This window comes from Mauremys mutica, chromosome 3 (assembly GCF_020497125.1).
Source record: "Mauremys mutica isolate MM-2020 ecotype Southern chromosome 3, ASM2049712v1, whole genome shotgun sequence".
NCBI classification, from domain to species: Eukaryota; Metazoa; Chordata; order Testudines; family Geoemydidae; genus Mauremys; species Mauremys mutica.
This window is the reverse complement of record NC_059074.1, coordinates 38,170,630-38,197,946: the sequence shown is the minus strand read 5'-3', so window position 1 is coordinate 38,197,946 and position 27,317 is coordinate 38,170,630. Positions and strand designations below refer to the sequence as shown.

General features: G+C 41.8%; 1 protein-coding gene across 1 annotated transcript in view; it reads right to left on the bottom strand.

Moving 5' to 3' along the window:
- PXDN (peroxidasin) overlaps positions 1–26,510 on the bottom strand; it is a 139,255-nt gene extending 112,745 nt beyond the window's left edge. Inside the window, exon 1 of the mRNA XM_045011683.1 lies at positions 26,227–26,510. Within this exon, the coding sequence (XP_044867618.1) occupies positions 26,227–26,435 (209 nt within the window). The 5' untranslated portion in view covers positions 26,436–26,510. The remainder of the gene's footprint in view (positions 1–26,226) is intronic.
- Positions 26,511–27,317: the final 807 nt, after the last annotated feature.

The window sequence follows — 27,317 nt, the reverse complement described above, 5'->3', positions numbered from 1 at the left end:
GACATAAACATACAAACGTATCAGAGCACATTTACTGAAAAATGTCTTACCGTCTGATTTTTACAATATAATTATAAAATAAATTGGAATATAAATATTGTACTTACATTCCAGTGTACAGAATATAGAACAGTATAAACCAGTCATTGTCTGTCTGAAATTTTAATTTGTACTGACTTCGCTAGTGGTTTTTATGTAGCCTGTTGTAAAACTAGTCAAATATCTAGATTAGTTGATGTACCCACTGGAATACCTGTGCGTACCCCCAGGGATACATGTACTCCTGGTTGAGAACCACTGATTTAGATTTACCCCCTGCCAAGATGCGGGAGTTGTATTAAATGTGTATTAAATACTGCTTAGCGCATATCCATCTCTATATATTCCACTGGCCAAATCCTGGCCCCATAAAATATCCCCAGTAAATCACCCAGATAGGGGAGTTCTATAGGACTTGGGCAGTGGATGACAGACCAAATCCTCCCCAGGCAGGAAGCAGAGCCACACTGGACATGTTTGTGTTTAGCTGGTAGATCCACACAGTTGTGGATCCAGGTTCCCTAATTTTCCACTAGACAGATACACAATTCCCTTATCTGATACAGCAGAAAGAGCTCCTCCTCCCCACATCACATAGTCCCCCAGCATCATGGCTTCACCGTATCAATTATTTTGTCTATTGGGCGCTGCTTGCCTCCTGAATGTTCAGATTGGTGAATGATGGGAGGGAAGCTATATACAGCCAAACAAGAAAAATCCTCTGAAAGGAGTTCTCAGATCAATAAAAACAACAAGAAAAAACTTCAGTATCAGAAATTTGGATACTCTAACTCACATGAATAAAGGATGCCTTATGCCATGCTGATTTATTGACAGATAATGAAACATCTTTGCTATGACATGTGTCTTATATATGGGTACATTATTTGCAAGGAATCAGAACATCAGCAAAAATCTTTACGGCGATAAACGTATGATATTTATCATGAAACAAGTTCGGTATGTTCCTATGCAAAGGTAATGTACAGAATCAGGAAAGCTGTTATTATACATAGTGTTCTCATCAGTTAATGAATAGCACACTTTAAACTGCATGCAGTTGTTCTTCAAATGAATTCTTTCAAATAAAACATAGAAAAAAGAGGAAGGGCAGCTGAAAGCTACTCCGAACTCTTGAAATCAAAAGCCTCAGCTTCCTGGCTAAGTGATGGAAACAACAGCTTTAAACATCCTTGAGATAACTAACACCAACCACACAGTGAAAGAATGAAAACAAAACCAGAAATATTATAACCAGTGGAGTCATTTGCTATGTACAATATTTAGTAAAGAGCTTTATAACACAGAACATAGGGAAACAGTTTCTGGAAATAACAGCTGGAATGCACTAACATACTTTCCGTATAATGATATCGGCAGAATCTTGAAACTGAGTAAATCAGGGAGCTTATGTTTACATTGGACATCCTCTTTGTTCTTGCAGTAAAAACTGCCTAAGGGTGAATTTATCTTTATGCATATGCCAAGATTTAGACATAATGTGTAATCTCTCTTTTGTTTGTGCTTTAGTCCTTTCTCCTGGAGGGTCAACACAAAATTCTTTGTTATAAATTCTAGACTCCTTTCAGCTGACAAAGCAAATTTTAAAATAATGCATTTAGCTATTTTACTGTTTCACAGCATATTGAGGAGACAGAGGACATTGAGATTTTTCCAATAAAGGATTTCACTTAAATAGAAATCCTATGTTTTGTGACATGAAAGAACCTCAATTCCACATCATCAAAACTTCACAGGCTCCCTGTGATTGCTCAATAGTCCCCTACATCACAACAGTTCTTCCAGCCATACTGGAAATACATTGCTCATTTGCTTTATAATGCTGGAATGCAATCAGTAAAACTCATTGAACACAGCAAATAAACATCTGATAAATGCAAACTTTACAGAAGTTGTTCTGAAGCAATAATTGCGCTAATTCTTTCAGTGTACTGTCTAAAATGTGGCAGACTACAGATTACAATATTAAAGATGTGTCATGACAACACTACATACAAAAACATTAATAAAAGCAAGGAAATTACTAAATTCCACAGGAAAGGGGAGTAAGGCAGCATTGCCAGATTGTCTCAATATAATATCTGTCATCTACAGAGGATGCAGTGAGATTGCCTGCATCAGAGGTAAGATTGGTAAAACGACATTAACTTATATAGGGTTGGCAGTACAGAAGTTATATTATCCCATTAAAAACAGCAAACTACAGTATATGCAAAGTGAGATGCTGCTCTTTTCCATCCAAAAAATGATTTATATAGCTTTTATGAAGAAAAAAATGTTAATTTGGATGCACATACACCAGACTTGTACAATGTACCAGTGTTTCTAACATGACATTTTTACACCAGTAGTGACTTTTCATCAAAATGAGGACAAATCTGCAACATTTATCAGTGAAAAAGAATGAAGTCTAGGATTTTTAAAGGTGCCTATTGGAGTTAGGCACCTGATCATTTACATATTTTTAGCTCCTTTGAGAGAAAGGATGGACCAGTATTTCAGGTGCTATCTTTAGATACAGGAGACCTAGGCTCAATTACCCATTCCACCACATATGTCATTTGTGACCTTGGGCAAGTCATTTAGTTGCCCCATGTGCAAATAAATATAGCGGTACTTGGTACCTTACAGGAGTGTTGTTACCATAAATACATTAACCGCTGTAAGGAGATCAGATACTACATATTGTAATGGAGACCAAGATCTCAGATAAATAGTTTTGAAAGTTCCATCCAAAATCTTAACTTAGACACTTGTTTAAAGATGAAACCTTTCCTCCATATGTAGAAATAATTATTATACTATGGTAAAACAATCTTCATTGCTTTAATTTGGCAAGTTGAAGGGAGGAAACATGGTCTTTGATTCTATTTGAATAGGTAGGGATGATGATATTCCTCAAAACTGTTTTCAAAGGATTTTAATCAAATTAGAAGTGGGCCTTTCGCTCATCATTGCACTTTCCTCCCAAATTTGTATGACAGCAGAGGTCTGAAAAAAGGTTGGATGTGAAATGTAATGAATGTATCCTCCCATCAGCGTGTAATGGCACTTATGAAACTCCAGTTAGCAATAATTGGTGATGCCTCCAACTCATCAAATGTAGTTGGTCTTAACTGGTTATATTCCTTTGTCAAGAAAAATAGTGCAAATCTCTAGAAAACTTTTTTTTCCCCTTTAAAGAGAGAGAGATGTAAGTTAATGGCCTATATTACCAAAATTCTACAGATAAAGATTAATGATTAAACAATTTTTTTCTTGATTAAATATTTTGGTAATTCATTCCAGTTTCCTAGGAGTACTTCAGAACAATGAGCATTACTCTCGGAATGCTCGCAAATAGATCACTCTGTCATTGGTACAGCCTTTTTTTTTTTTTTTTTTAAGGAAATAGTAAATATTTTTCTAACAGCTGACGACCAATTATCAGCAACAGAAAATCCTCTAGCATAAATGCCAAGCCACTATGTTTCTCAATGCAGAACAAAAGATCTGCAAATGCCAACAAGACTACGTTGCTTATGTCTACTTTATTCTTATTCTTTTTTATTCAGGGTCATTGCAGCAGGAAATGAAAAACAACCATCAGCACAGCAAAAACATTCAAACATAACAAAGCATGAAAATTGCACAAAAGAGGTCATATAATCAAGTCAATGCAGTAACTGGAAGATGTCAATGGCACATTAATGCTGTTTTAATGACTACCCTGTTTTTAAAAAAAAAAGTGACACTTTTATGTGACACACTGAACAAACAAGATAATAAGTTTGTTACTATTTTAAAATGAATTCTCAACAATATTAGCTACTTATAATAACCCTCTGTGCAAAAGCCTATAATCTTCTAGAATATAAAACCAACAAAGGAAATTTAAAAATCAATCATTTTAAAATGTTAAATCTGAAGTTTTATTTTCTCCTTGCATTTCATTTTGTGGGTGATTTCTTCCCCACTGGCTAATCATTAAAAGCAGTAAGTGATCTCCTTTCATTAAACAATTAAATATTTTAGTATTTGATTATATCAAAACACAATCATCCTAAATTCTCATAAGTAAAAACAACACAAACTATAAAAGAGACCCAAACATAAAAATACAACCCCTATCAATTTTAGATCAATAACTAAGAGAGGATTTTTAACTGGTGAATGGATTTTATTTTATTTTTCATTTTAATAACTATTATTTCATAACAAAAGGGAATAGTAAAGCTTTTAAAATACTCTTCCACAACTGAAACTAATACCACGGGATGCAAACTCATTTCGTCGCAGTGATCTTTTTTTTTTTTTTTTTTTTTTACAAAATAGCTTGTAAAAATTATCAACAGTGCAGCCTTACTCATTTGTACATTCCCCTATTCCAGTGTTTCCCAAACTTGGGATGCCGCTTGTGTAGGGAAAGCCCCTGGCGGGCCGGGCCGGTTTGTTTACCTGCCGCGTCCGAAGGTCCGGCCAATCACGGCTCCCACTGGCCGCGGTTTGCTGCTCCAGGCCATTGGGAGCTGCTGGAAGCGGCGTGGGCTGAGGGACGTACTGGCCGCCACTTCCAGCAGCTCCCATTGGCCTGGAGCAGCAAACCGTGGCCAGTGGGAGCCGTGATCGGCCGGACCTTCAGACGCGGCAGGTAAACAAACAGGCCCGGCCCGCCAGGGGCTTTCCCTACACCTACACAAGCAGCATCCCAAGTTTGGGAAACACTGCCCTATTCAAATAGTCTATAATGTGCACAAATACATGCTGGTTTCTCCACACTTTTTTTTTTTTTTAAATCAGTACCTTTTGCATTTACAGACTGTAAAAATCCACTCACAATATGCTTTTCCAGATGAATGTGGAGAGACCTAAGTCATTAATTTCTGCAAAAGTTAATTTTAATAAATAAATAAATAATAATAATAGTTTGCTGTTTCAAGAGAAGAAAATATTCCAAATCTGAATCAAATGAAAATCGATGCAGTCATCTTATTAGCTTCAGTGCTTCTGGTGCTACTGTCTTGCTAGCTTTTCCAATCAGCTGTGCAAGTGAAATTAACAAAGCACAGGTCAATTTCATTGATCAATAATAAAACAGAAAAGTTAGATAACTGTTGTTATATCCATTTACAGATGCCCAAGACTCTGGGCTAGTCTACATTGGCAACGCTAAAGCGCTGCCGCGGCTTGTGTGCAGGGGTGGCAGGTTTGTAGAAATTTTGGTGGTGCCCAAACTCCGTCCCCCCCAACTCGGCCCCCCACCTGCCCAAGGCTCTGGGAGGGAGTTTGGGTGAGGGAAGGGTGCAGAGGGACGGGGTGCAGGGGTGAGGGCTGTGGCTGCAGATGAGGGGTTTGGAGTGTGGGAGGGGCTCAGGGTGAGAGTAGGGGTGTAGGGGGTGAGGGCTCTGTCTGGGGCTGGCAATGGGGGCTTGGGGTGTGGGAGGGGCTCAGGGTGAGAGTAGGAGTGTCGGGGGTGAGGGCTCTGGCTGGGACTGGGAATAAGGTGTTTGGGGTGCTGGGGGGGCTCAGGGCTTGGATAGATGGTTGAGGATGCGGTGAGGGGGTGAAAGCTCTGGCTGGGGTGTGGGCTCTGGGGTCAGGCAGGGCTGGGGATGAGTTTTGGGTGCAGGCAGGCTGCTCCGGGACAGGGGCCAGAGAGGAAGACTCCCCCCAGCCCTTCCCTGCCAGCAGCAGCAAGCTCTGGGGGAGGAACCCCCGTCTCCTGCCCCCCACCCCCAGCAGCAGACTCACCCCCACCACTGTCACTGCATGTGCTTCTAGGGCCTCTCTCAGGTCCAGGAATCTCCCCCACCTCCCCCGTGGTGGGTGCCGGGGGGTGCTGCGTGCGCCTCCTCCCCTGCTGTTGCCCCGACTGTAGCCTCACTGGGGCTGAGGCTGCCTCCTTCCCCAGCATGGGGCAGTGGGGGCAGCAAGTCAGGGCCCGGGGACACTCGGGAAAGGCATGGGGGGGCCGCAGGTGGGGCCGGGTCTCCCTCCCCCACCCTAAATATTCATGGAGCTGGGCCCCTAGGCTCTGAATATTGCTGGTGCCCGAGCACCATGTGGGTATGGAACTCGCCGCCTATGCTTGTGTGGTCACGGTGCAGCACTTTCCCAGCCCTCTAAAAAACCCACCTCCACTGGCTCTTTACAGCACTGAAACTTGCAGTGCTCAGGGGGGTGTTTTTTTCACACCCCCGAGCGAGAAAGTTGCAGTGCTGTAAATTGCCAGGGTAGTTAGGCAAGCTATCTGGCATATACATTTACTTCACTAGATTTAAAAATGGAAGCACTACAATTACATAGATATAACCATAACTTCTTGTATTTTGCACCGTCAGAAACTGAAGTCCACCACTTGACCAAAACTGTACTTCAAAATCTAAGATTTCAAGTTTTTTTGTTTTCATTTTTTTTCCCTAATCCTCACAACTGGTTTAAAAAAAGCTAAAAATTGTGAATAGAGTTTTAAAAGAGGCACTTCTGTCTGCATGCAGCCTGAAGAAATAACACTACACAAGGTGTGAACTGTCCCTATCCATCTCAACAATCAATACCTCTGAAACCAAATGATGACAATCTTTTGGTGACACCCACCTTGTCTCTCTAACACTCAACTAATTCACTGCAGATTATTCTGGATAACAGAATTATCCAGCTAATTTTCCTACAGTCCCTCATGGGTTCCAAAAGCCCCAAACATCCCCTATCCAACTGATAAAATATCCAGCTTCATATGTTTCTCTTCATAATAAAAGGGAGACAGAGAAGTATCAGCATATTGATGGCATTGTAGGCAGTAATACTTAATCTCCACCAGCAACATTCCAGACATATTTCACAAAAAGGGTGACCAGGACAGACGTCTGTAGGATTCAACAGCCAAGAGTCCTAGGGAGAAGCAATCAGCCAACTCTACCCTTCTAGGAACACTTTGAAAGGAATTTGTGAAACCATTTTAAGATGATTTTGTCCATCCCAGCCAGGGGTCCACAGTCACATAAAAAAAGAGCCCCATGGTCAATGGTATTGAAAGGGCAAGGAAGCTTGACAACAGACCACTGCCCCAAGCACTTGACACCATTTGCAGAGAACTGGAGGATATCAAATGTTGTTGGAGTCAGCCCTCCACCACAATTTCAATAATTTCCCCCAGAAATAGGAGGTTATCAACTGGTGATAGCTGGCACTCCACCAGGGCGACAGGCAGAAACGGAGTGGATGGGGGAGCGGTGGCCGTCCATCCCGCGCCATGACGACACGAAGTAAGTCAATCTAAGTCGATCTAAGATATGCAACTTCAGCTATGACGTATCTTAGATCGATCCCCCAGCCCCGCCCCCAGTGTAAACCAGCCCTAAGAATCCCAATCCTACAATTGCATCTATCTTTTCCCACCCAATTTCCGTTATTACTGACATCCCCTTTTCTGGGGCAGAAAAGCCTACCCCCAGAATAACCCCTCCTCCTGCAAGGGGCAATAGTAGTTATTCTCAGGAGTCAAACTATCTTGCAGGGTCCAGTGGAGCTGCTCTAGGATTCTCCCATGTGATGAGTTCCTCGGAGCAGCGGTTACACCCTTTTTTCTATTTGGAAATTGTTGGTATTGCCAGAAATAAATAATAATGATGAAGTGAGGAGAAACCTCTGTCCCGGAACCCACAAGAAGAAGCCGCCATTCACAGGTTCCAAGTCAGTCAAAATCTCCATGCCTGCTTAGACGGTACCAGTACCGGTAAGCTTGGTCACCCCAAGAAAGAACTAAGCAGATGTGAAAGACTCATCAACACAAGAAGGGGAAAGACTGGCTGGCATATACTAGAACTCCTCTGATTTGCACAGGAAGCTGAGAGAACAGCTCCTTTGCTTGGGGAGCTCTAGGACGAGAGGTCGTCTTTCCTCCCCACAGGTCATTCTGGTTAGCAACTTTTTCTACCTGTGCAAGGTGAGACATGCCCAGAGCATAACTACTCTTATCTCCACAAGAGAGAGTGCCCTGGTAATGGCTCCTTCTGTCCCCACAAGGCAGGAGAGGAGAAGATTCAGTGATGATGTCAGGTGTCAGGAGAGCAGACTGCATTCTATGGCAACCCCCACTTATTCACATGCTTAGTACCATCTTTATGCTGACACTGCCTATCTCAATGGGGGAAAGAGGGTATAGATATGTTATGACTTACACCTCCAGACTAGATTTCTAGCAATAGGGACAGGAGAAAAGGACACGTTTTCCCACTAAATCCCACCCTGGGCTACATTTGTGGTTGAGAAGCAACACTGAGGCAAAGTTCTCCATGATCCTGCTGCTGCTCTAGAAAAGAGAACTCACTCCCACAAACAGCAGTGCTGTCTGTCTGAAAACAGAAATGAGCGATCAATGAGATAGCCTTGCAGAGTGCTTTCTGAAAAGCAACAAGATATGTGGTGATAAAAAGAGACCAATAGAAAGACCATGTTATGCTTGCCTTATCTGTCCTGATAATAAAAGTTTACAAACAATTCTACTATAACAGCTTTAAAGCTACAGTCCTCTCATCATGTAACAATTTACCTTAAATCCTACGTTCATATTTACATTTAGGAAATAAAAGATTGATGTATTATTGTTTTTTGCCATGTGCTTTGCACATTGGAAAGATATTATTGACAACCAAAGCATTTCATTCCATGTTGGAAAATAGGACTAAACTATATGATACATTTGAAACTTTTTCCCCTTCACACATCTCTTCTCATCCTTTGCCCAGCAAAAGTAAGTCTAAATTGCTTAACAAAAAAGCACAAGGACAAGTAGAACACATGACTGTTACAGATTCCATAGCTGTGTTTGTCATTTCCAAGAAGACTTTGCTAGTCTTGTATATGTTGTTAATCGTTTTACATACTGACAGCCTCAGGCTATCAAATTCGTTTAGTCTAAATTGTCTACCTTCTTCCTCCTAGCAAACAAAGCCATGATAGTATCATCAGTGTTCAGCCAGCAACTGCTTACACATACAAAATGTGGGTAAAGGGGGAAGTAGTCATCCAAGTCTTGTGAATCCAAGCGAAACAGAAATAGGAGACTACATGTTTCAAAATCAATTATAATCTCCTTTAATTCTTTTATTACAGTAAACAAAGAAGAGAAACATAAAACAGCAGGAAGAAGCAGTTGTACACATACAAATGCTTTTGTGTGTTAATTTTTTTTAAATGACACCAAAGTGGTAGAAGACAATACACAAAGTTCATTCTTCCATATAAATGAAGATATACTGTGATAAATGGGGGGGGGGCGGGGAGAGGAATAGCTCCTTTTTATAGACACCCACCCAGCCAGTACCTATAAAATCCCTCTTAGTAGCTGTTCTCTAATTGCTCTACCTGTAAATGGTTTTAAAGTCTCACTGCTATGCATAGGTAAAAGGAAGAGAGGGGGCACCTTGCCAAAAGAGCCAATGGGAAAGCTAGAACTTTTAAAATTGAAAAAACACTCCCCTTTTGTCTGTTTTCCTGGGGAGAGGCGGACAGGGCAGCAGCTTGGTAAGAAGCTTGGGCCAGGTATGAAAAAAATCATCAGTATCATATCTAGAAACTACTCATTTAAAACCCCAGATATGTAAGTAGATCAGGAAATGTCTAGAAAGACATGATTAGGTTTATCCCTTTTATTTCGTTATGGCTTGTGGATTCCTCTGTGCTAACCCCAGGTGCTTTTGTTCTGCTTGTAACCTTTAAACTGGACCTCAAGAAAGCTATTCTTGGTGCTTAATCCTTGTAGTTGCTCTTTTAAAACTAGCAATAGCCTGAGTTCCCAGATGTATTTTCTTTATTTATTTATTAATAACATTTACCTTTTTAAAGAACAGAATTGGATTTGTGTGTCTTAAGAGATATGTGCACATCTGGTTTAATTAGCTGGTGGCAACAGCTGATTTTTTTTCTTTTCTTTTTTTTTTTCCTTGTCTTTCTCAGCTCTACCCTGGATGGGAGGTGAAAGGGTTTGAGGGCACCCCACAGGAAGGAATTCCCAAGTGCACCTTCATGGGCTCTCAAAGGGGTTGTGCACTTGTGTGGTGGCAGCATCTACCAATCCAAGGCCAGAAAAAAGCTGCAACCTTGGGAGTTTAATACCAGCCTGGAATGGCCAGTATTAATTTTTAGAATCCTTGCAGGCCCACCTTCTGCACTTGAAGTGCCAGAATGGGGCATCAGCCTTGACATATACCCTGTCAAATACGTTTTTATACTTTGTTTCACTTCCCATCAGTTAACATTAGCTTAAAAACTATCAGTTATTTTCATTATTGACTTAGTTCTTTCCATTTGGCACCCAAATCTTAAAATTAACAGTTAAGTTCCTTGTGCACCGGCATCATCTGTTATCATCAGTGAGGTAAAACCAGCTTGCTCCAAGTCAATGAAAACACAACTTGGGGCACTGAGAGCAGTTTTACGCACATCCTACAAAAACAACATATTTAACTTGGGTACTTATTACTCTACTAGACAGTGTTCCTAATACAAAAAAATGCCCCCAACACACCACACACATATACAATTAAATCTTGTGCAGGTTAATATTTGATTAATCTCATAAAAATGGAATAAGCAGAGAAAATAGAAATTGATATTAAGAACATCTTTAGAACAAGATATCCTAGCATAAACAGACATGTGCTTAAGAAAAGCAGGTGTGTGAAAATACCCACACACACCCAAAAATCTAACATTACAGATTGAGCAGATGGGACCAATATTTTTTAAAATAATTTAGTTGTCAATATTTTGAATACCTAGAATACTGTAAATGGTTTGGGACCTAGCTATCAGAGACTGCCTCTCTCCTCATGCGATATTGTGGCAATTAAGACCATCTGAATAATTACACTGTTTTAAATCAGTTTTAACTGGTGGCGGAGGAAGGGGGCAAAAGAATAGAAGGAAATTTTCACAAGAGGGTCCTCAACGGTGGAATTCACTTCCTCCCACCTCTTTATTTGACAGAGACCAAATTTGTGGATCTTGAAGTCAAATTACAAAGCTAGTTTATTCTCTTGTGCTTCCCCTGGGGGCATAAGATATTGAGTGATTAAGGGCAGTCTTAGGGCATTTCTACACAGCCACTTATGTAAGCAAAATTTATGTCCCTCGTGGTTGTGAATATTCCAAACCCCCCCCCCCCCCAGGCACATAAGTTACAGTGGCATAAGTGGTCCCATCGACATAGCTACCGCCGCTCGTTGGAGGTGGGTTAATTATGCCAACGGAAGAGCTCTAGAGCAGCTACATGAGCGATCTTACAGTGGCACAGCTGCATCAGAACAGCTGTGCCACTGTAAGCTCTGTAGTGTAAACACAACTTTACTTTAGGTGTGTCTGGGTTCTTTAATTGTGGGATTGGTGCAATCTCTGTTTTGTAATTAAAATGTTGCATTTGTGCCTAAAGCAAGGGATAGGTGTATTTTAAAATAAATCAAACGGGCACACAGTAGCATTAATATACTAAATATATCATGCTGAAATAGACAAGATTTCTCATGAAGTTGCCCAGAAACAGAACATAGTAAGTAGATGACCTTCTAAAAGCGTCATAGTTGTGAACATCATGTGTAGCCAAGTATCTAAAACTCAAAACAGTAATAAGGAAAAGTATTCCCTCCTAATTAGTTTCTCAGCTATGAAATATGGATTTTTTTTTACAAAAAAACATTTTAATCAAAAATGCATTCTAACCTACTGAAAAATTTGTATTGGAGAATAAACTGAGAATTTCTTTCCAATATGAATATTAAATACGGTAGTATACACGTCTCAAAATAAATTCACCCACACTTTCATTGGCAAGCAAACAATATGCACTGTCAGGAAAGAAATAATGGGAGTTGGTTAATTTGATCCCAAGTCCCATAGTTCCAAGTATGCATCCCATAATGCACCATGAGAAAAAACAGAGCATGGAGCAGAGTGGAAGAACCGTGCATTATGAGATATCTGTCCAGAATTCTGAGTGATTAGTTTGCACTGACACAGAACTAACACACTGTGAGGATGTAATGATTAACTATGAAAATGCCATAGGGGAAATCAGGCACAGGCATTTAAGATGATGCTACAGCTAGTTTGTCCCACCACAAAGATACTGAGCTGCCGGAGGCCACCAGAGAGTTGTATCCAAAGTGTCTTCCCTTTAAGTTCCCAAGATAACCTTCCAGATGTGAAATGAACATAAAACTGATTCACTGCTGTCTAAAATCTGCAGGGAGACAGCTCCATTGCCTTTGGTGCTGCTCACAGCTTTTCCAAGTACTAGGAGAATGATAGTTGACCAGATACTTACCTTTTATTGGTGCTGGCAAGCTACAGACATTGGATCAATACAAGTTTTTAACTCATCCCCCTTGTCTCTTTCATATCCTGGGACCAAACAGGCCTACAACACCGCAAAAAGATACTTAGCAGTATTTATTGCAGCTATTGGGAACCTTCTCAGAAACTGATACGAATTAAGTCAGTTTCATGCTGCAATTTCTGGGAAAGTTGCAAGCAGCTACAGATTCATAGGTACTGGAGCTAGAGGAAGATTCAAAATGGAGACTTGGGAAGCAGGAGAATGGTGGAAATACCACTATTGCAGCAGCAAGTGACAAAACTATATTTTTCAAAGGGAAAATTGTGCATGAAAAAATTCAGCCAACTCCATTCAAGATCACCCAGGTCTACTTCCTGTTCATGCCAATACAATATTCCTGTGACAGCTCTATTAATTGCTTATAGGGAAAAGTAGAAGTTGGAAAGTATTTATCTATTTTTAACTACGTATTAGTCACAGGGATTTTTCCCTTTTTAAAAAAAATGTTAGTAAGTGTCTCTTTTAGCTTCCAATTAAATTTCAACAGATGCTATGAATGCCACAAAGTTCAGGTTGCTATAGAAAAATCATTTACCAGATGCAATAGGTTTCTACTTATTTTCAGATCTTGTTCCAGATATACAGTAAGTGGAGACAAAGATTTAAAAAAAAAAAAAAAAACCACCACTATGCCCTCACATTTGTTGTGTCTAATACCTCTTAAATTAAAGCATCTGGAAGAACCAGAATTTTGAAATATAGTCTTCAAAGTTATAAAGATACTTTTAAAAGCAGAATCCATTTCAACTGCCAATAAATAAATCAAAGATATTTTGTCTTTACATAATCTTACGAATGTACATTCTCATTTCTATGACAGATGAACATTTAGGATTAGTGTTCAGATACATATTCAATCATACTTCTAAGGAAGAGTATGGAGGAGTAGAAGAGAAATAAGCAGAATATAAACCATGTGAGCAATAATTATATACAGGCAAGTTAAGTTAGATAGAGATCATATGTTAATAGTATTAGAAATCCCATTCCCAATGGAATCCAGAGAAAAAAGTGAAGGAAACTTCATGGAAAACTGTTTTGTGAAATGCCTGAATTGTCTGGAGTCTCTGGATTGTGAATATTACTGGAATGTGAAAGCAAGTTTCTTTTCTTCACATAGATACTAGGGCAGAGATACTTCTTCACATAGATACGGAGGCCGTATACCTCTGAAATCATTACTGACAATAATTAAGCTGCCTTGCAAATAAAAACTGTTACATAATTATATTATTCGTATTTCAGTAACACTTAGGAGGCAGGACTCCACAGTGCTAGACGCTGTACAAGCACAAAACAAAAAGTCCCCACCCGTAAAGACCTTCAGTTGGAAAGGCTGCTTTATTATAAAGTTTATTGAATAGAAATGAGAATGGCAATTAGCTAATACATATTACACTAGTTAATATATGAATCAATAGCTACATGTTTATACTAGGCATCCTGGAATCATTACATCTTAAATAATTTCTATTGGGTAAAATTTTGAAAAGTGTCTAGGTGATTTAGTCATTTAGGAGCCTAAGTCCCATTGAAAGTAAATGTAACTTAGGCTCCTAAATGATTTAAACATTTTTCAAAAATATACCAATAATCAAGAAAGAACTGTTATTTTGATTCAGACTAATTTTGATATTCAGAACTGAATTAGTCCAAAAATATTACCAATTAAAGAAGAAAAAAATAATTCCTGTCTTGACAGAAAATAGGTTGTCAGCAATCAAACATGGATTCAAATAACTGAGCAGCATGTTCTGATTGACATGGGAAAAAGCTAAGACTTCAGCAGGAGACTGGCCCAGAGATGGAAGACAGTGAAGGCCCTGTGTTCTGCATGGAACAGAGAGGCATAAAAAAAGAGAGATGCTCTGATCAATTCATGATTACATATGTTCAGTAAGTATGTTAGATACACACATCTGACATGTCTACACTGAAAAAAATAATAATTAAAAAAAGGCTAACTTGAGTAGTGACATTTTTGTATTTTTTTATGTCTGATTTTGTAAGTAGTTTTTAAATGAGGTGTAACTTGGGGGACTCCTACAAGGGGTACAGTATTCTGGAAAGGTTGAGAACCACTGATGTAAAGCATACACAAAAGGTATGTAATGATTAAAATGAGAATACTTTTGGGGAGAATTTTTTTTTTTTTAAAAAAAGAAGAAGAATGGGTCATGGCTTGTATTAAAAGGGCACTTTAAATTTCAATTGTTTTGACTATGCTTTAAAAAAAATTACTGATAGAGCACCCTTTGAATGGAATGTCATGAGGAGGGCTAAGGGGGGGGTGTTTGTTTGTTTATGTTTTAAGAAGGGATGAAGGGAAGGAGGTTTCTGCTCCCCTTATTAAAAGGGATTTTTTTTGGTGGGTAGTAAAACCAAACATGCTCATATCTACCATACTCCTGCCTGTTGTCTTTTCAGTCTCAGGCCTTGTCTACACATAAAATTAACTAAGTTTAAAAAATAATTTTAGCTAGTTCAAACGGGTGAAAAACCCCTGTGTAGACACTTAAATTGATTTAAACTTGGTTTACATCAATTTAGCTTAATTCAGTAAATTATTGACTAGATTCCAATCTAAAGGGAATAAGTGCCCTGATCATTACTTAATCAAATTCCAGCTGGTCACAGTAACAATGGATCTTGATGCTCTGTAAGAACTTTGCATAACAACATGGAACTTTGCCCTTATTGGCTGTTGAACACAATTGTTTGCGTCCTTTACTGATGCCCCCAAGTCAGGGCAAGCAACCAGCAACTCATGTTGTAGATTGACCCTTTCTAAAATATCCAATGATCTTGCCTCCAGTCTGTGATCAAGAAAAGTTGCTGTCAAAATGTAACCTGTCCAAAGTTGTTTTTCCAGAATGATGATTCCAATGATCAGATCTCAGAAACAAGAGTTACAATATTGCTCAAAGGCAGCTTGTTGTGTTAAGCAACCTCTCCGCAATAAACCAGTAAAAATATGGGTTTGCTGGTTTCTCACCCGAATGTACACTGCACCATCCACTTGTTATGCCTTCCTTCTTCACATTTGTGAAGTATTTTTATTTAAACAGATTTTTTAATGAGCTATTCAGAGTTGACTGAGTACTAGGACCATGCAACTCTGTACACTTAGAAAATATTTTCAAAAAATGCCAAGAGAAAAAAGTTCTCTAGAAGACCACCAAATAAAACATGTTAGAACCTCAGTTAAGGCAAAGTTTAAAGGTTCTGGTACTTTGGACACATTTATTCAAATAATCATTAAATGTACGCCACTAAGGGTCACAGATATGTTTTACAGCCAAATAGAAGAATAAAATGTTTTGGAAAACAGTATCAAAATCAAAATTAAAGATACTCTATATACTCTCTAAGAAGGAAGGAGGCAAAGTGATTAATAAAAGGATTCTACGTGCACCAATCTAGCTAATACTAAATAAACACTGAGCATGATCCCCATTAAAAGTGGCCAATACTATAAATATAACACTGCATATATTGAGTGATATTATTTTCCTCTCTTCTACTAGACAGGCAGCAAGTAGAATGTTACGCTTCATATCCTTTTTAAGAAGGAAGGAAGGAAGGAAGGAATGTTGGAGTCAGAACATTCCATAGGGTTTGGGGGAGTGGTAACTGGAAAGAGAAAAAGGGGAAACTAAAAAAGTACATAAACAGCAGCATGAGGACCCCACAGAGAAGGAGAGTAATGGCAAAGTGTCTTTAAGGTAAAATCAGAGTAAAAGGTAGCAGGGTATATCCCAGTGTTTTTGGTTAGAGTTCCCTTTTGTAACTCAGGGGAAGAGAGAGAGGACACAAGTTTTGTTCTGAACTCTTTTACTGCTTCGTAATTTTGTGTAGTGCTTATTAGTCTAAAGTTATATTACAGTGGCACCCACAGACCTTAACAAGGATCAGGGGGCCCATGCTGGGCACTTTACCAACTCATAAATCCCAGCCCCAAAGAAGTGCCATATAAGCACAGATTAGACAAACAAGGACAAGAGGCTGAGAGCACACACTGCCAATGGTAGTTCTGAAGATCTCCATGAGAGACCACAGGGAAGCCTGCACCATCAAAAAACACACAGTTTGGGAATCCTTGTTTTATTTGCTGTACCTTAGATGTTCATTCAGTTTTATTTGTATCGGAATCAGTTGGCTCTTGTTAACAGTAATAGTTTCATAGCAAAAAGAAACAAAACCCAGCAGCAGGATAAGAGAATGAACAAAAAAAAACAACCTCAACACATTTGAGTCACTCCATTTTAGTTCATCCAATGCTCATTGCACCACCTCTCTGGATTGTTTTGAATTTCTGCCCATGTTTATAGTAGTAAGGCTAATGTTGTTTAAAAAAAAAATTTCTGAGTGGAACCAAATGGTTAAGGTAAATGGGACCAGCCATTTCATTATTTTTTTAAAGGGAGGAAAATTATTCAGAAATCCTATTATTTTATACAGCAACCCTTCCAAACATATAAATCATTATAAATTTCTAAAGCTGAGCAATGTATATTATAAAAAATAGTTTTACAACTGTAGTTTTCCAGTAAGTAAAGTTTTAGCCCCAACTCCTGTAAAGACTTACTTACTCATTCTTAATAGTCCCATCACAAGTGTGAATCTTTACAGGTTCAGAACCCTATGGACTATTCACAGTGAGGGCTTGGCTACACTTACAAATTTGCAGCGCTGCAGCAGGGTGTGTTTTCACACCCTCTGCAGCGCTGCAAATTGCGGCGCTACAAAGTGCCAGTGTAGTCAAAGCCCCAGCGCTGGGAGCCGCGCTCCCAGCGCTGTCCGTTATTCCCCACAGGGAAGTGGAGTACGGACAGCGCTGGGAGAGTTTTCTCCCAGCGCTGGTGCTTTGATTACACTTAGCGCTTCAAAGCGCTGCCGCGGCAGCGCTGCCGCGGCAGCGCTTTGAAATGCAAGTGTAGCCAAAGCCTGAGGAAAGTTAAGCATAAGCATAAATGTTTCCAGGATGAGACCTATAGTATTCAAAATATACAGCTACTAAAATATGGACTGATGCATTATAGATGTAGTCTGACTATGGGGCAACACAATCTTTACCTTCCATCTTTGCCAAGAATATCAATATATAAACCCAAAATGAAATATTTGTAAAAATTACAATTTTGACAGAGAAATCCCCTGAGAAAAAAAATTATGAAAAGTTTGTTTTAAAAAGAATGTTTCAAATTTCTATACTATTTCATGCAATCAGGGCTTGAAAAATATACCCACCATCTTCTAGTCTTTTCAAACAAGGTTAAAAATACCTGTGCAAGCAAGCGAAGAATAAAATGTATTTCTTGTGTAATTGCTACATATTGTTAGTTAAGATTATATTTAATATCTTTATTTGAAATGTAACTTACTACTTCTCTTTTTATTTAGTTCTATCTTATTTCTCTTCTTAACTTCATTCTACCATGTTTTCCTCTTTTATTTTCCATATTATGATCACAGTTTATCTTCTCCAGCAGTGGTTTTACTGTCTGTTTTCTCTTTCCTTCTGCCTCCCTCAGGCTATATCTATGCTGCCATTTATGTCGATATAACCTACGTCACTCGGGTGTGTTAGCCACCCCCTGATCAACATAAGTTACACTGACCTAGCGTTGTCCCCACCAGCACTTATATCGCCAGGAGAGCTTTTCCACCAACATAGCTACAGCCACTGTAAACTCTCTAATGTAGCCATAGCCTCAGGCCATGGCTACACTTGCAAATTTGCAGCGCGGCAGCAGGGTGTGAAAACACACCCTCTCCAGTGCTGCAAATTGCGGCGCTGAAAAGCGCCAGTGTGGTCAAAGCCCCAGCGCTGGGAGGTGGAGTACGGACAGCGCTGGGAGAGCTCTCTCCCAGCGCTGGCGCTTTGACTACACTTAGCGCTTCAAAGCGCTGCCGTGGCAGCGCTTTGAAGTGCAAGTGTAGCCATAGCCTCAGTCTCTTCTCATTTTCTCCCTACATCTACCTCCTCCCCTGTACTTTCTATTTCCTCTACTCCCAAACTCACCCTCTCAGTACCAATTCTCTTTTCAAACTAACAACTACTTCCCCTTCAGACCAATCAATTTACACAAAGAGAGAGCTTGAAAATTTTACCAAACACTAAATAGCCAGAGGACTAAACTTACCTGCTAAATAAAAGATACAGAGCCCACTAATGAGCAGCACCTCCCTGGTAAGAAGACAACATGAGTTACTTGGAAAGGGGAGGATGCTGGGATATTTATCAGTGTGCCTTCCTTTCATTATGCTTACCTCTCATATCAGCCTTTGTCTAACAGGTGTTTAAAAAAAAATGTAGACCCACTGCTCCAAACACCTTTGCCCCCCTAATACTAAACCCACAGCCTCCTGACTGCTGCAAGCATTAGGGATCTCACTACTGTACCCTCACCCCAGCCTCCTGGCTCCTGTGATTGGGGAAGGGAGGGTGGCCATGTCTCTGCTCCTGTATCCCTTCCGAAGCATCCATTTTTGAATCTTTCTACCCAGTGAATAGCTCCAGTGCCTGCTTCTGTTGCTCTTAACTTTCAAAAGCAGCAGATTGAAACTGATCTGATTCTAGTGAATCTCACTGCTTCCTTTGGAGTTCCCAGTAGATGCAATGAAAATTGACATGACTAGTCACTTTTCATTCTACAGCCAATTGGGAAAACTGAGCTGTAGCAGAGGTATTGAAGACATCTGTCAGCAGACTTAGGACGATAGTACAACATCAGAGGGGTAGCGGTGTTAGTCTGTATCAGCAAAAATGAGGAGGAGTCCTTGTGGCACCTAATGCCTAGTCTACACTGGGGGGGGGAGGGAGGATCGATCTAAGATACGCAACTTTAGCTACGAGAATAGCATAGCTGAAGTTAATGTATCTTAGATCGACTTAACTCCCGTCCTGATGGCGCAGGATCAATGACCGCGGCTCCCCCGTCAACTCTGCTTCCGCTTCTCGCCCTGGTGGAGTTCTGGAGTCAACGGGGAGCGCATTCGGGGATCGATTTATCGCGTCTTGATTTATCAAGGGCCAAAATAGTGGAATGTCTGTACTAAATGCATGGAGCCCAATGTAAGATTTACAAATGTTTCAAATATGGTCATAAAAATATAGTTCTTACTAAGAAAGTGACTTTGCATAAATGGCAGCTTTATGTTTAATAGATCTGCACTCTATGTGCATTACAAGCCATATCCACTTGTGTGGGAAATTTTTACTACTTTTTAGTCCTGTTCACACTGCATAGCTAACAAAGCTATGAGACAATAAGCTGGTATTCTGTTCTTATTCACCCTCAGAATTCCAGATACAGTGAACTCAATTAAACCTGTACAACCCCAGTTTTTTAACTGGGACTGCCTGGGTGTAGCCAAGGAAAAAAACTATGAAGCTCAGACTAGGCCTGCACAGGTGTAATTGAGAGCAGAATCTGGCCTGTGGAATCTTTTTTACTGGTGATGATCAGGAGTAAATTAAGGCAAGATCCATTATTATTTGTATTACAGCAGCACTCAAAGGCCCCAAATCATGAGCACAAAACCCTGAATGACACCCTTGACCCAAAGAACTTTTTATTAAATTTAGGATGAAATGCAACTAGGGAAAGGGAGGACAGGAGTAACAACAGTAAGAACACACATTTACTTAGATGCTATATGCACAACCTGATGATTCTGAATCATTTAAATGTTTAAAATATAAATAAATATCAGCAATTCCCACAGGAACTCTACTTAGTCATTATTTATTTGGAGATTTTCTGTAGGCATCAGGAAGAAGTGGGTCTTGAAGATGCCATTAGAAGGATGAGAGGGTACTAGCTTTACAAGCTATTTTGGAGAGGGTATTCCCTGGACCAGGGATGGAGTGAAAGTAGATTCAAGGAGCTGCAGACATTGAACTGGGACATAGCCCGTGGACACACAGAAGACCTGATCCTGCACTCTGATCCACTCAGGTGAAATGATGTGTCTATGCAGAGCTCCATAGACTTCAGTAGGACTGCACTAATGTAAGAGTCTGCCTGTGTGAATCAAAGCCAGAATATGGATCTCCAAGTATGCAGTACAGAAACGGCAATGTCAGAAAGTAGGGAAGCAGGAGGGTAAGAAACCAGTACTGCAACAAGCACTTTTGCAGAAGGAAGACTTTTGATCTGTGAAGGGAACATTTGTCTGGATTGTATCCAGGTCCATTTTGTTTTAATCCACCACTGGAAGTGATGTGTGAGCCAGAAAGAATACAGCTCAGCTCTCAGCTCCCATGGTGTGGCAGATATAAACTGAAAAAAAAAAAGAGCTCTGGAAATCAATGAGACATAATATACAAGGTCGTCCCATTATGCCATTTTTACAGAGTCACTTTTCAGAGTAGAGCCATACATTATGAAAAAAAAAGATAAGGTAAGAATGGCAAATAAAGTGCTTCCAGTGAAAACATGCTAAGACTCCAGTAGTGTTGTTTGCAGGATTTTTATAGGTTCCTATTCTAGCAAGAATGAATGTATTTAAATTAAATCAGTTAATTAATACTTTGAAACAATCCAGCTATTGTTGCCATGCAGGACAAATTATTTATATTGCCTTACACTAAATATAACACTAACATAAAATTATAGCTAAATAGAATAGAAAATAAAGGTAAACATAGATACTGACAGATGCTTTATAGATTTGGCTGGAAAATTTCTACAGATTTCTATTGTCCTTACCCCTGTGAAATGCATTAGCTGGCTCAGTCTAGTTCATAATGGACAAGGGTCCACACCACATTGTTTGCAACCTTGCCAATCTTATATTCTTTAATGCACTTAAAAATACTTATTCCAAAAGAAAGAGATATAATCTGATGATTCACAAACTGAAAGTGATTTAAATGTATTTTATTTTTTATCTAAAAAAGTAAGCCATTCCTGAAGGTGGAAAGTTCATAACATTCCTCCTACTTGGGTGATGACGTGTCTCCATAAAAGCATAAAATTTCTGTGAGAGTTTATAGGACATACTATTAACAAACTAAGTAGCACTAAGTGAAGTGAAGTATAATTATGTAACCATTTGGTGCCTAAGTATTACTGCAATAAGTACCTCAGAAACATATGTAATAAATAACGATAAGTATTCATAGTGTATATCTTTGAGCTACAGGTAAAAATATTACTTTTGATACGTTCGTATCAAGTGGAGATCTTCAAAGTACTGCTTATTAGATCAATTTTATCAGTGTCTGTGCCTGGGGATTCTTAAACTTTTCCATACTGTAAGAGTATCTTGTGGTCCACCTCCTTCCCACTCACCACCACATAACATAACTGTAGCAGCTACAGAAATTGCTTATATGGAAAATATTATTAGGAAAGTACTTGATATATTTCTAATTGCCTTTTAATGGTGACATAGTAGGCGGAAACATGGAGGATAGTCATCACCATGTGACTAGTAAGAGCTCAACAGACCACCAGCAATCTATAGGCCACACTTTGAGAACAGGTTTCAGAGTGGTAGCCGGGTTAGTCTGTACAGTAACTCCTCACTTAACATTATAGTTATGCTCCTGAAAAATGCGACTTTAAGCGAAACGATGTTAAGTAAATCCAATCTCCCCATAAGAATTAATGTAAATGAAGGGGTTAGGTTCCAGGGAAATTTTTTTCAACACACACACACACACACACACACACACACACACACACTATAAGTTTTAAACCAGGGGTCGGCAACCTCTGGCATGCGGCTCGCCAGGGTAAGCACCCTGGCAGGCTGGGCAAGTTTATTTACCTGCTGCGTCGGCAGGTTCAGCTGATCGCGGCTCCCACTGGCCGCAGTTTGCTGTCCCAGGACAATGGGTGCGGCAGGAAGCGCCGCGGGCCGAGGGATGTGCTGGCCGCAGCTTCCCACCACCCCCATTGGCCTGGGATGGTGAACCGCGGCCAGTGGGAGCCACGATCGACCGAATCTGCCAACGCGGCAGGTAAACAAACTGGCCCGGCCCACCAGGGTACTTACCCTGGCGAGCTGTGTGCCAGAGGTTGCCGACCCCTGTTTTAAACAAACAATTTAATACTGGTACACAGATGATGATTGTGAAGCTTGGTTGAGGTGGAGGAGCCAGAGGGTGGGATATTTCCCTTACTGCTAAATGATGAACTAGCGATTGGCTGAGCCCTCAAGGGTTAACTCTCTCAAGTTACAAGGCAGCAGGAATGGAGGGAGATATGCGCATTCCCCTTTAAGTACACTGCCTTGTTAATTAGATCAGCTTGCTGAGACCACAGCGGCTGCAAGCTCCCTCCTTCCTGAGCCCTGGTGTGTAATCCCCCTGCTCTATGGAAGATGGGGTATGCGGGGTGAAGGAGCAGGGGGGAGGGGGAAACCGTGACATTAGCCCCCCCCCCCCTTCCTTCCTTTCCCTCGATCTGCTGGAAATGCCCCTACTTATACAACCCAAAATGCCATTAGCCTTCTTGGCAACAAGGACACACTGTTGACTCATATTCAGCTTTTCATCCACCGTAACCCCTAGGTCCTTTTCTGCAGAACTGCTGCCCAGACATTCGGTCCCTAGTCTGTAGCAGTGCATGGGATTCTTCCGTCCTAAGTGCAGGACTCAGCACTTGTCCTTGTTGAACCTCATCATATTTCTTTTGGCCCAATCCTCTAATTTGTCTAGGTCCCTCTGTATCCTATCCCTACCCTCCAGCGTATCAACCACTCCTCCCAGTTTAGTGTCATCTGCAAACTTGCTAAGGGTGCAGTCCACACCATCCTCCAGATCATTAATGAAGATATTGACCCCAGCACCAATCCTTGGGGCACTCCACTTGATACTAATCCACTAATGTGATGGTGTCCAGTTTGCAAATTAATTACAGTTCTGCAGTTTCTTGTTGAAATCTGTTTTTTAAGTTTGGAATTAATTTTCAAACTGCACACTATCACATTAGGCCTGAATAAAGACTGGGAGTGGTTGGGTCATTACAAAACCTAAATCTAATTTCCCCCATGCTAATTTCCGCCCTTCTTGTCAACTGTTTGAAATGGGCCACTCATTACCACTACAAAAGTTATTTTCATGTATTTATATCTGCTCCTGTATTTTCTACTCTTATGTATCTGATGAAGTGGGCTGTAGCCCACGAAAGCTTATGCCCAAATAAATGTGTTAGTCTCTAAGGTGCCACAAGGACTCCTTGTCACTTTGAGAACAGTTGCCTTAAACCAAACTGAGAATATATAAATGGTTAATCTTTTTTTTTAATTTCTTTACTAAATCATAGGCTAGAACAGTTACTCAAATTTGAGAGACTAGAGGGCTTGATATTGGAGAGGTTAGACAAATATTGTTCATATATTTTCCTCTTACTTACTCACAAATTATAAACATCCATGCTGAGAGAGCTCTGCCTTGTCCAGTTTTAATCTAATATATTTTGCTATTGTAGGCATCAATATCTTTGCCATGTGTCCAAACCTTTTAGACTCACATCCCTATGGTTAGGAGTTAAAAAAAAAATCAAGATGATTCACAACACGAGACTACAGAAAACTGTGTAAAGCTCAATGACCAATATAAAATGTGCTCTGTATATGTACTTAGTTCCAAATGCAAGAAACATTAACCACCCACTTCCTGTATTGTTCACTAAAACTTTTACAGCTACTTCAGGACTGCTCCAATCATGCCAAAAGGGTTCACACCATGCCAAAGAGGGAATCAGAAATGTTAAATAATTGTACTTTTCACATTATGATATTTAGAGTCTGAAATGCAGCAAGGCTTTATGGGGCCCTTTCTGAAAATAACTGAAAGTCACAAGTCAATATGCTACAGTAGGTCATACAGAAAATACCCAGGGCCAACCTCTGCTCTCCTAGTTTTCCATGGTTGCATTTGTGTAAGTGAGGGCAGGAATTAGTTCCAGGAGTCAGAGTAGCAGCCGTGTTAGTCTGTATCCGCAAAAAAGAACAGGAGTACTTGTGGCACCACAGAGACTAACAAATTTATTTGAGGATAAGCTTCCATGGGCTACAGCCCACTTCATCAGATGCATAGAATGGACCATATAGTAAGAAATACATAAACACACTGAGAATGTGAAAAATGATCCGTGGGTCATTACACAAATTGAATCTATTTCCCTATGTTAAGTATCCTCACATCTTCTTGTCAACTGACTGAAATGGGCCATCTTGATTATCACTACAAAAGTTTTTTTTTTCTCCTGCTGATAATACCTCATCTTAATTAATTGGTGTCTTACAGTTGGTATGGTTACTTCTACCTTTTCATGTTCTCTGTGTGTATATGTATTTCTTACTATATGTTCCATTCTATGCATCTGATGAAGTGGGCTGTAGCCCATGGAAGCTTATGCTCAACTAAATTTGTTAGTCTCTAAGGTGCCACAAATACTCTAGTTCCAGAAGTGTTTCTGTATCCCAAGAAACATACAAACAGGTTAATGGAGCCAATCCCTTACTCATAGTGAACTCTAAATCAAAGTGTGTGAGGTTTGTATGGATTCTCTTTTTTATTAAAAGGGTGTGGAGGAAAAGGATAAAACTGGTTTCTTTTAAAAAAATCATTGTCAAAAATATGTAGACTAAATTCTTTACTGGCTTTCACCCCATGTGATCCCACTGAAATCAACTGAACCCCAATGCTGCAAAGTCTTATTCATGTACTTAACTCTACAAGCAGCAAGGAGTTAATCCCATTGACATAAATATGACCATTCATGCTCCATCAAGTTAAGCATTTGCAGAAATCTTTGCGAGATTGGGGGCTTGGACTGAATTGGATATAATTCAGGACAGAATTTGGCCCCTGGTGTATTATTATATGTCCATGGTGCTGCTTAAAACTGAGCCAAACGTATAACATTCCGAAATGATCCACTGCCACCAATGAAATATACTGTACCAAGCCACTAGTAAGAGTCACAGTGAAAAGATTTTAGGAATCACATACATTTAAATAAAAGTAATCGTGAAAACATGGTATTTTGTATCTAATAACAGATTTTTTTTAAGAGCACCTACAAATCCACAAGGATTGATCAAAATCCAGTAGCTCTAAAATTCAACAGCCTGATTTATGAAAGCAACCAAAAAGTACGTTCAATTGAAAACATCTAGGGCTGGGTGGAGTGCGACGAAACCTTTCACATAAAAACGCGAATCAAAGCCAAGTCTCCTATGGTGAAGCAACAGCTTCTTAAACAGCTCTCTGCAGCTCGGCTCCCTCCGAAAGATGTTGCTGAGAATAATTAATGAAATGATCCAAGAAAGGAAAACTGGAACCCGCTGAGTGACTTCACCACCACTCGTCCTGCCTCCAGGCCTCGAGGGGGGAAGCCACACAGCTGCGGGCCGAGCTGAACGGTGCAGCACCTCGGTGCCTTCAGCAGATAATCAGACAGAGACCAAAAAAGCGAGAGAGGAATACGCCAGGCAGAGACAACCGGCGAGCAAGTCATTGGCCATAGCTACCAGAGCCGGGGGAGGGGGGGGCTGTTTCACCCCCCTGCGCTCTACAAATCAGTCTCCACTGGAGCTAACAAAAGACTCCAGAGGGAGAGGGCAGCCCAGTGATCGGGGCTTCCAACCCGACAGGCTAGAGACAAAGGGCTGTGGCGGCTGCTGCACGGTGCCCCCCGCCCCAGGTGTCCCGACCGAGACACCCCCCCCTTACTGCTCCCTCCAGGCCTCTCCCTACGTTCAGGGCGAGAAGCTCCCGGCCTCCCTCCCTCTCGGCTGCTGAAGCCCCCCGCTCGAGGGGTACTCACAGGATGGTGGTTTGGGGCGACACGGCGGGGACGCTTTCCAGCATCAGATGCATGCAGCGCACCGTGGTGCGGAAGCACAAGCAGCGGCTGGGGCACCACACGCTGCCCCGCGGCGGCGGCTGGGGCTGCGGGGAGGCGGCGAGGAAAAGCGCCCCGCTCCAGAGCAGGAGCACGAAGCCGAGCCCGGCCGCCGACGTGCAGCGGGCCATGGTGCGAGGGGCAGGAGGAGGAGGAGGGCGAGGGGCGGTAGCAGGTCTCCACCGTGCCTGCTCCGCTCCCAGCTGCGGCTGCTCTCGCTCCTGGACCTGGAGCCAGCGGGCGGAGGCGACTCCCTGCCCGGCGCAGGCTGGAGTGGGAAGGGGAGGGGAGGGACGGACGGCAGTGGGACCGCCCCAGCCGGCGCGCTCGGAGAGCTGGGCAGGCAGCCCCGCCACTGGCTCCCCGGCCCGAGCAGGGGCGCGAGAGGGCCCCGGCCCGAGCGGAGCGATCCGCAGCGCGGCACCGCCCGGAGAGGGGGAAGCGGCTTCCTCCGCCAGGGGGCGGCTCGGGGAAGCGCATGGCCGAATCCCCTCACCCCCACCAGGGCACAGAGCGCACGGGTCTGACCCCCACCACCGCCAAGGGCGCAGAGCGGCAGGCCCCCTACAAGGGCCTCCCCCCCACCCCCTCCTGGGGCGCAGAGCGGCAGGCCCCCTGCACAGGTCCGATCCCCCCACCACCCCCTCCTGGGACGCAGAGCGGCAGGCCCCCTGCACAGTTCCGATGCCCCCCCACCCCCTCCTGGGGCGCAGAGCGGCAGGCCCCCTGCACAGGTCCGCCCCCACCCCCTCCTGGGGCGCAGAGCGGCAGGCCCCCTGCACAGTTCCGATCCCCCCACCACCGCCTCCTGGGGCGCAGAGCGGCAGGCCCCCTGCACAGTTCCGATCCCCCCCCCACCCCCTCCTGGGGCGCAGAGCGGCAGGCCCCATGCACAGGTCCGATCCCCCCACCCCCTCCTGGGGCGCAGAGCGGCAGGCCCCCTGCACAGGTCCGCCCCCACCCACTCCTGGGGCACAGAGCTGAGCAACAAGCCCCCGGCAGGGGTCTGAACC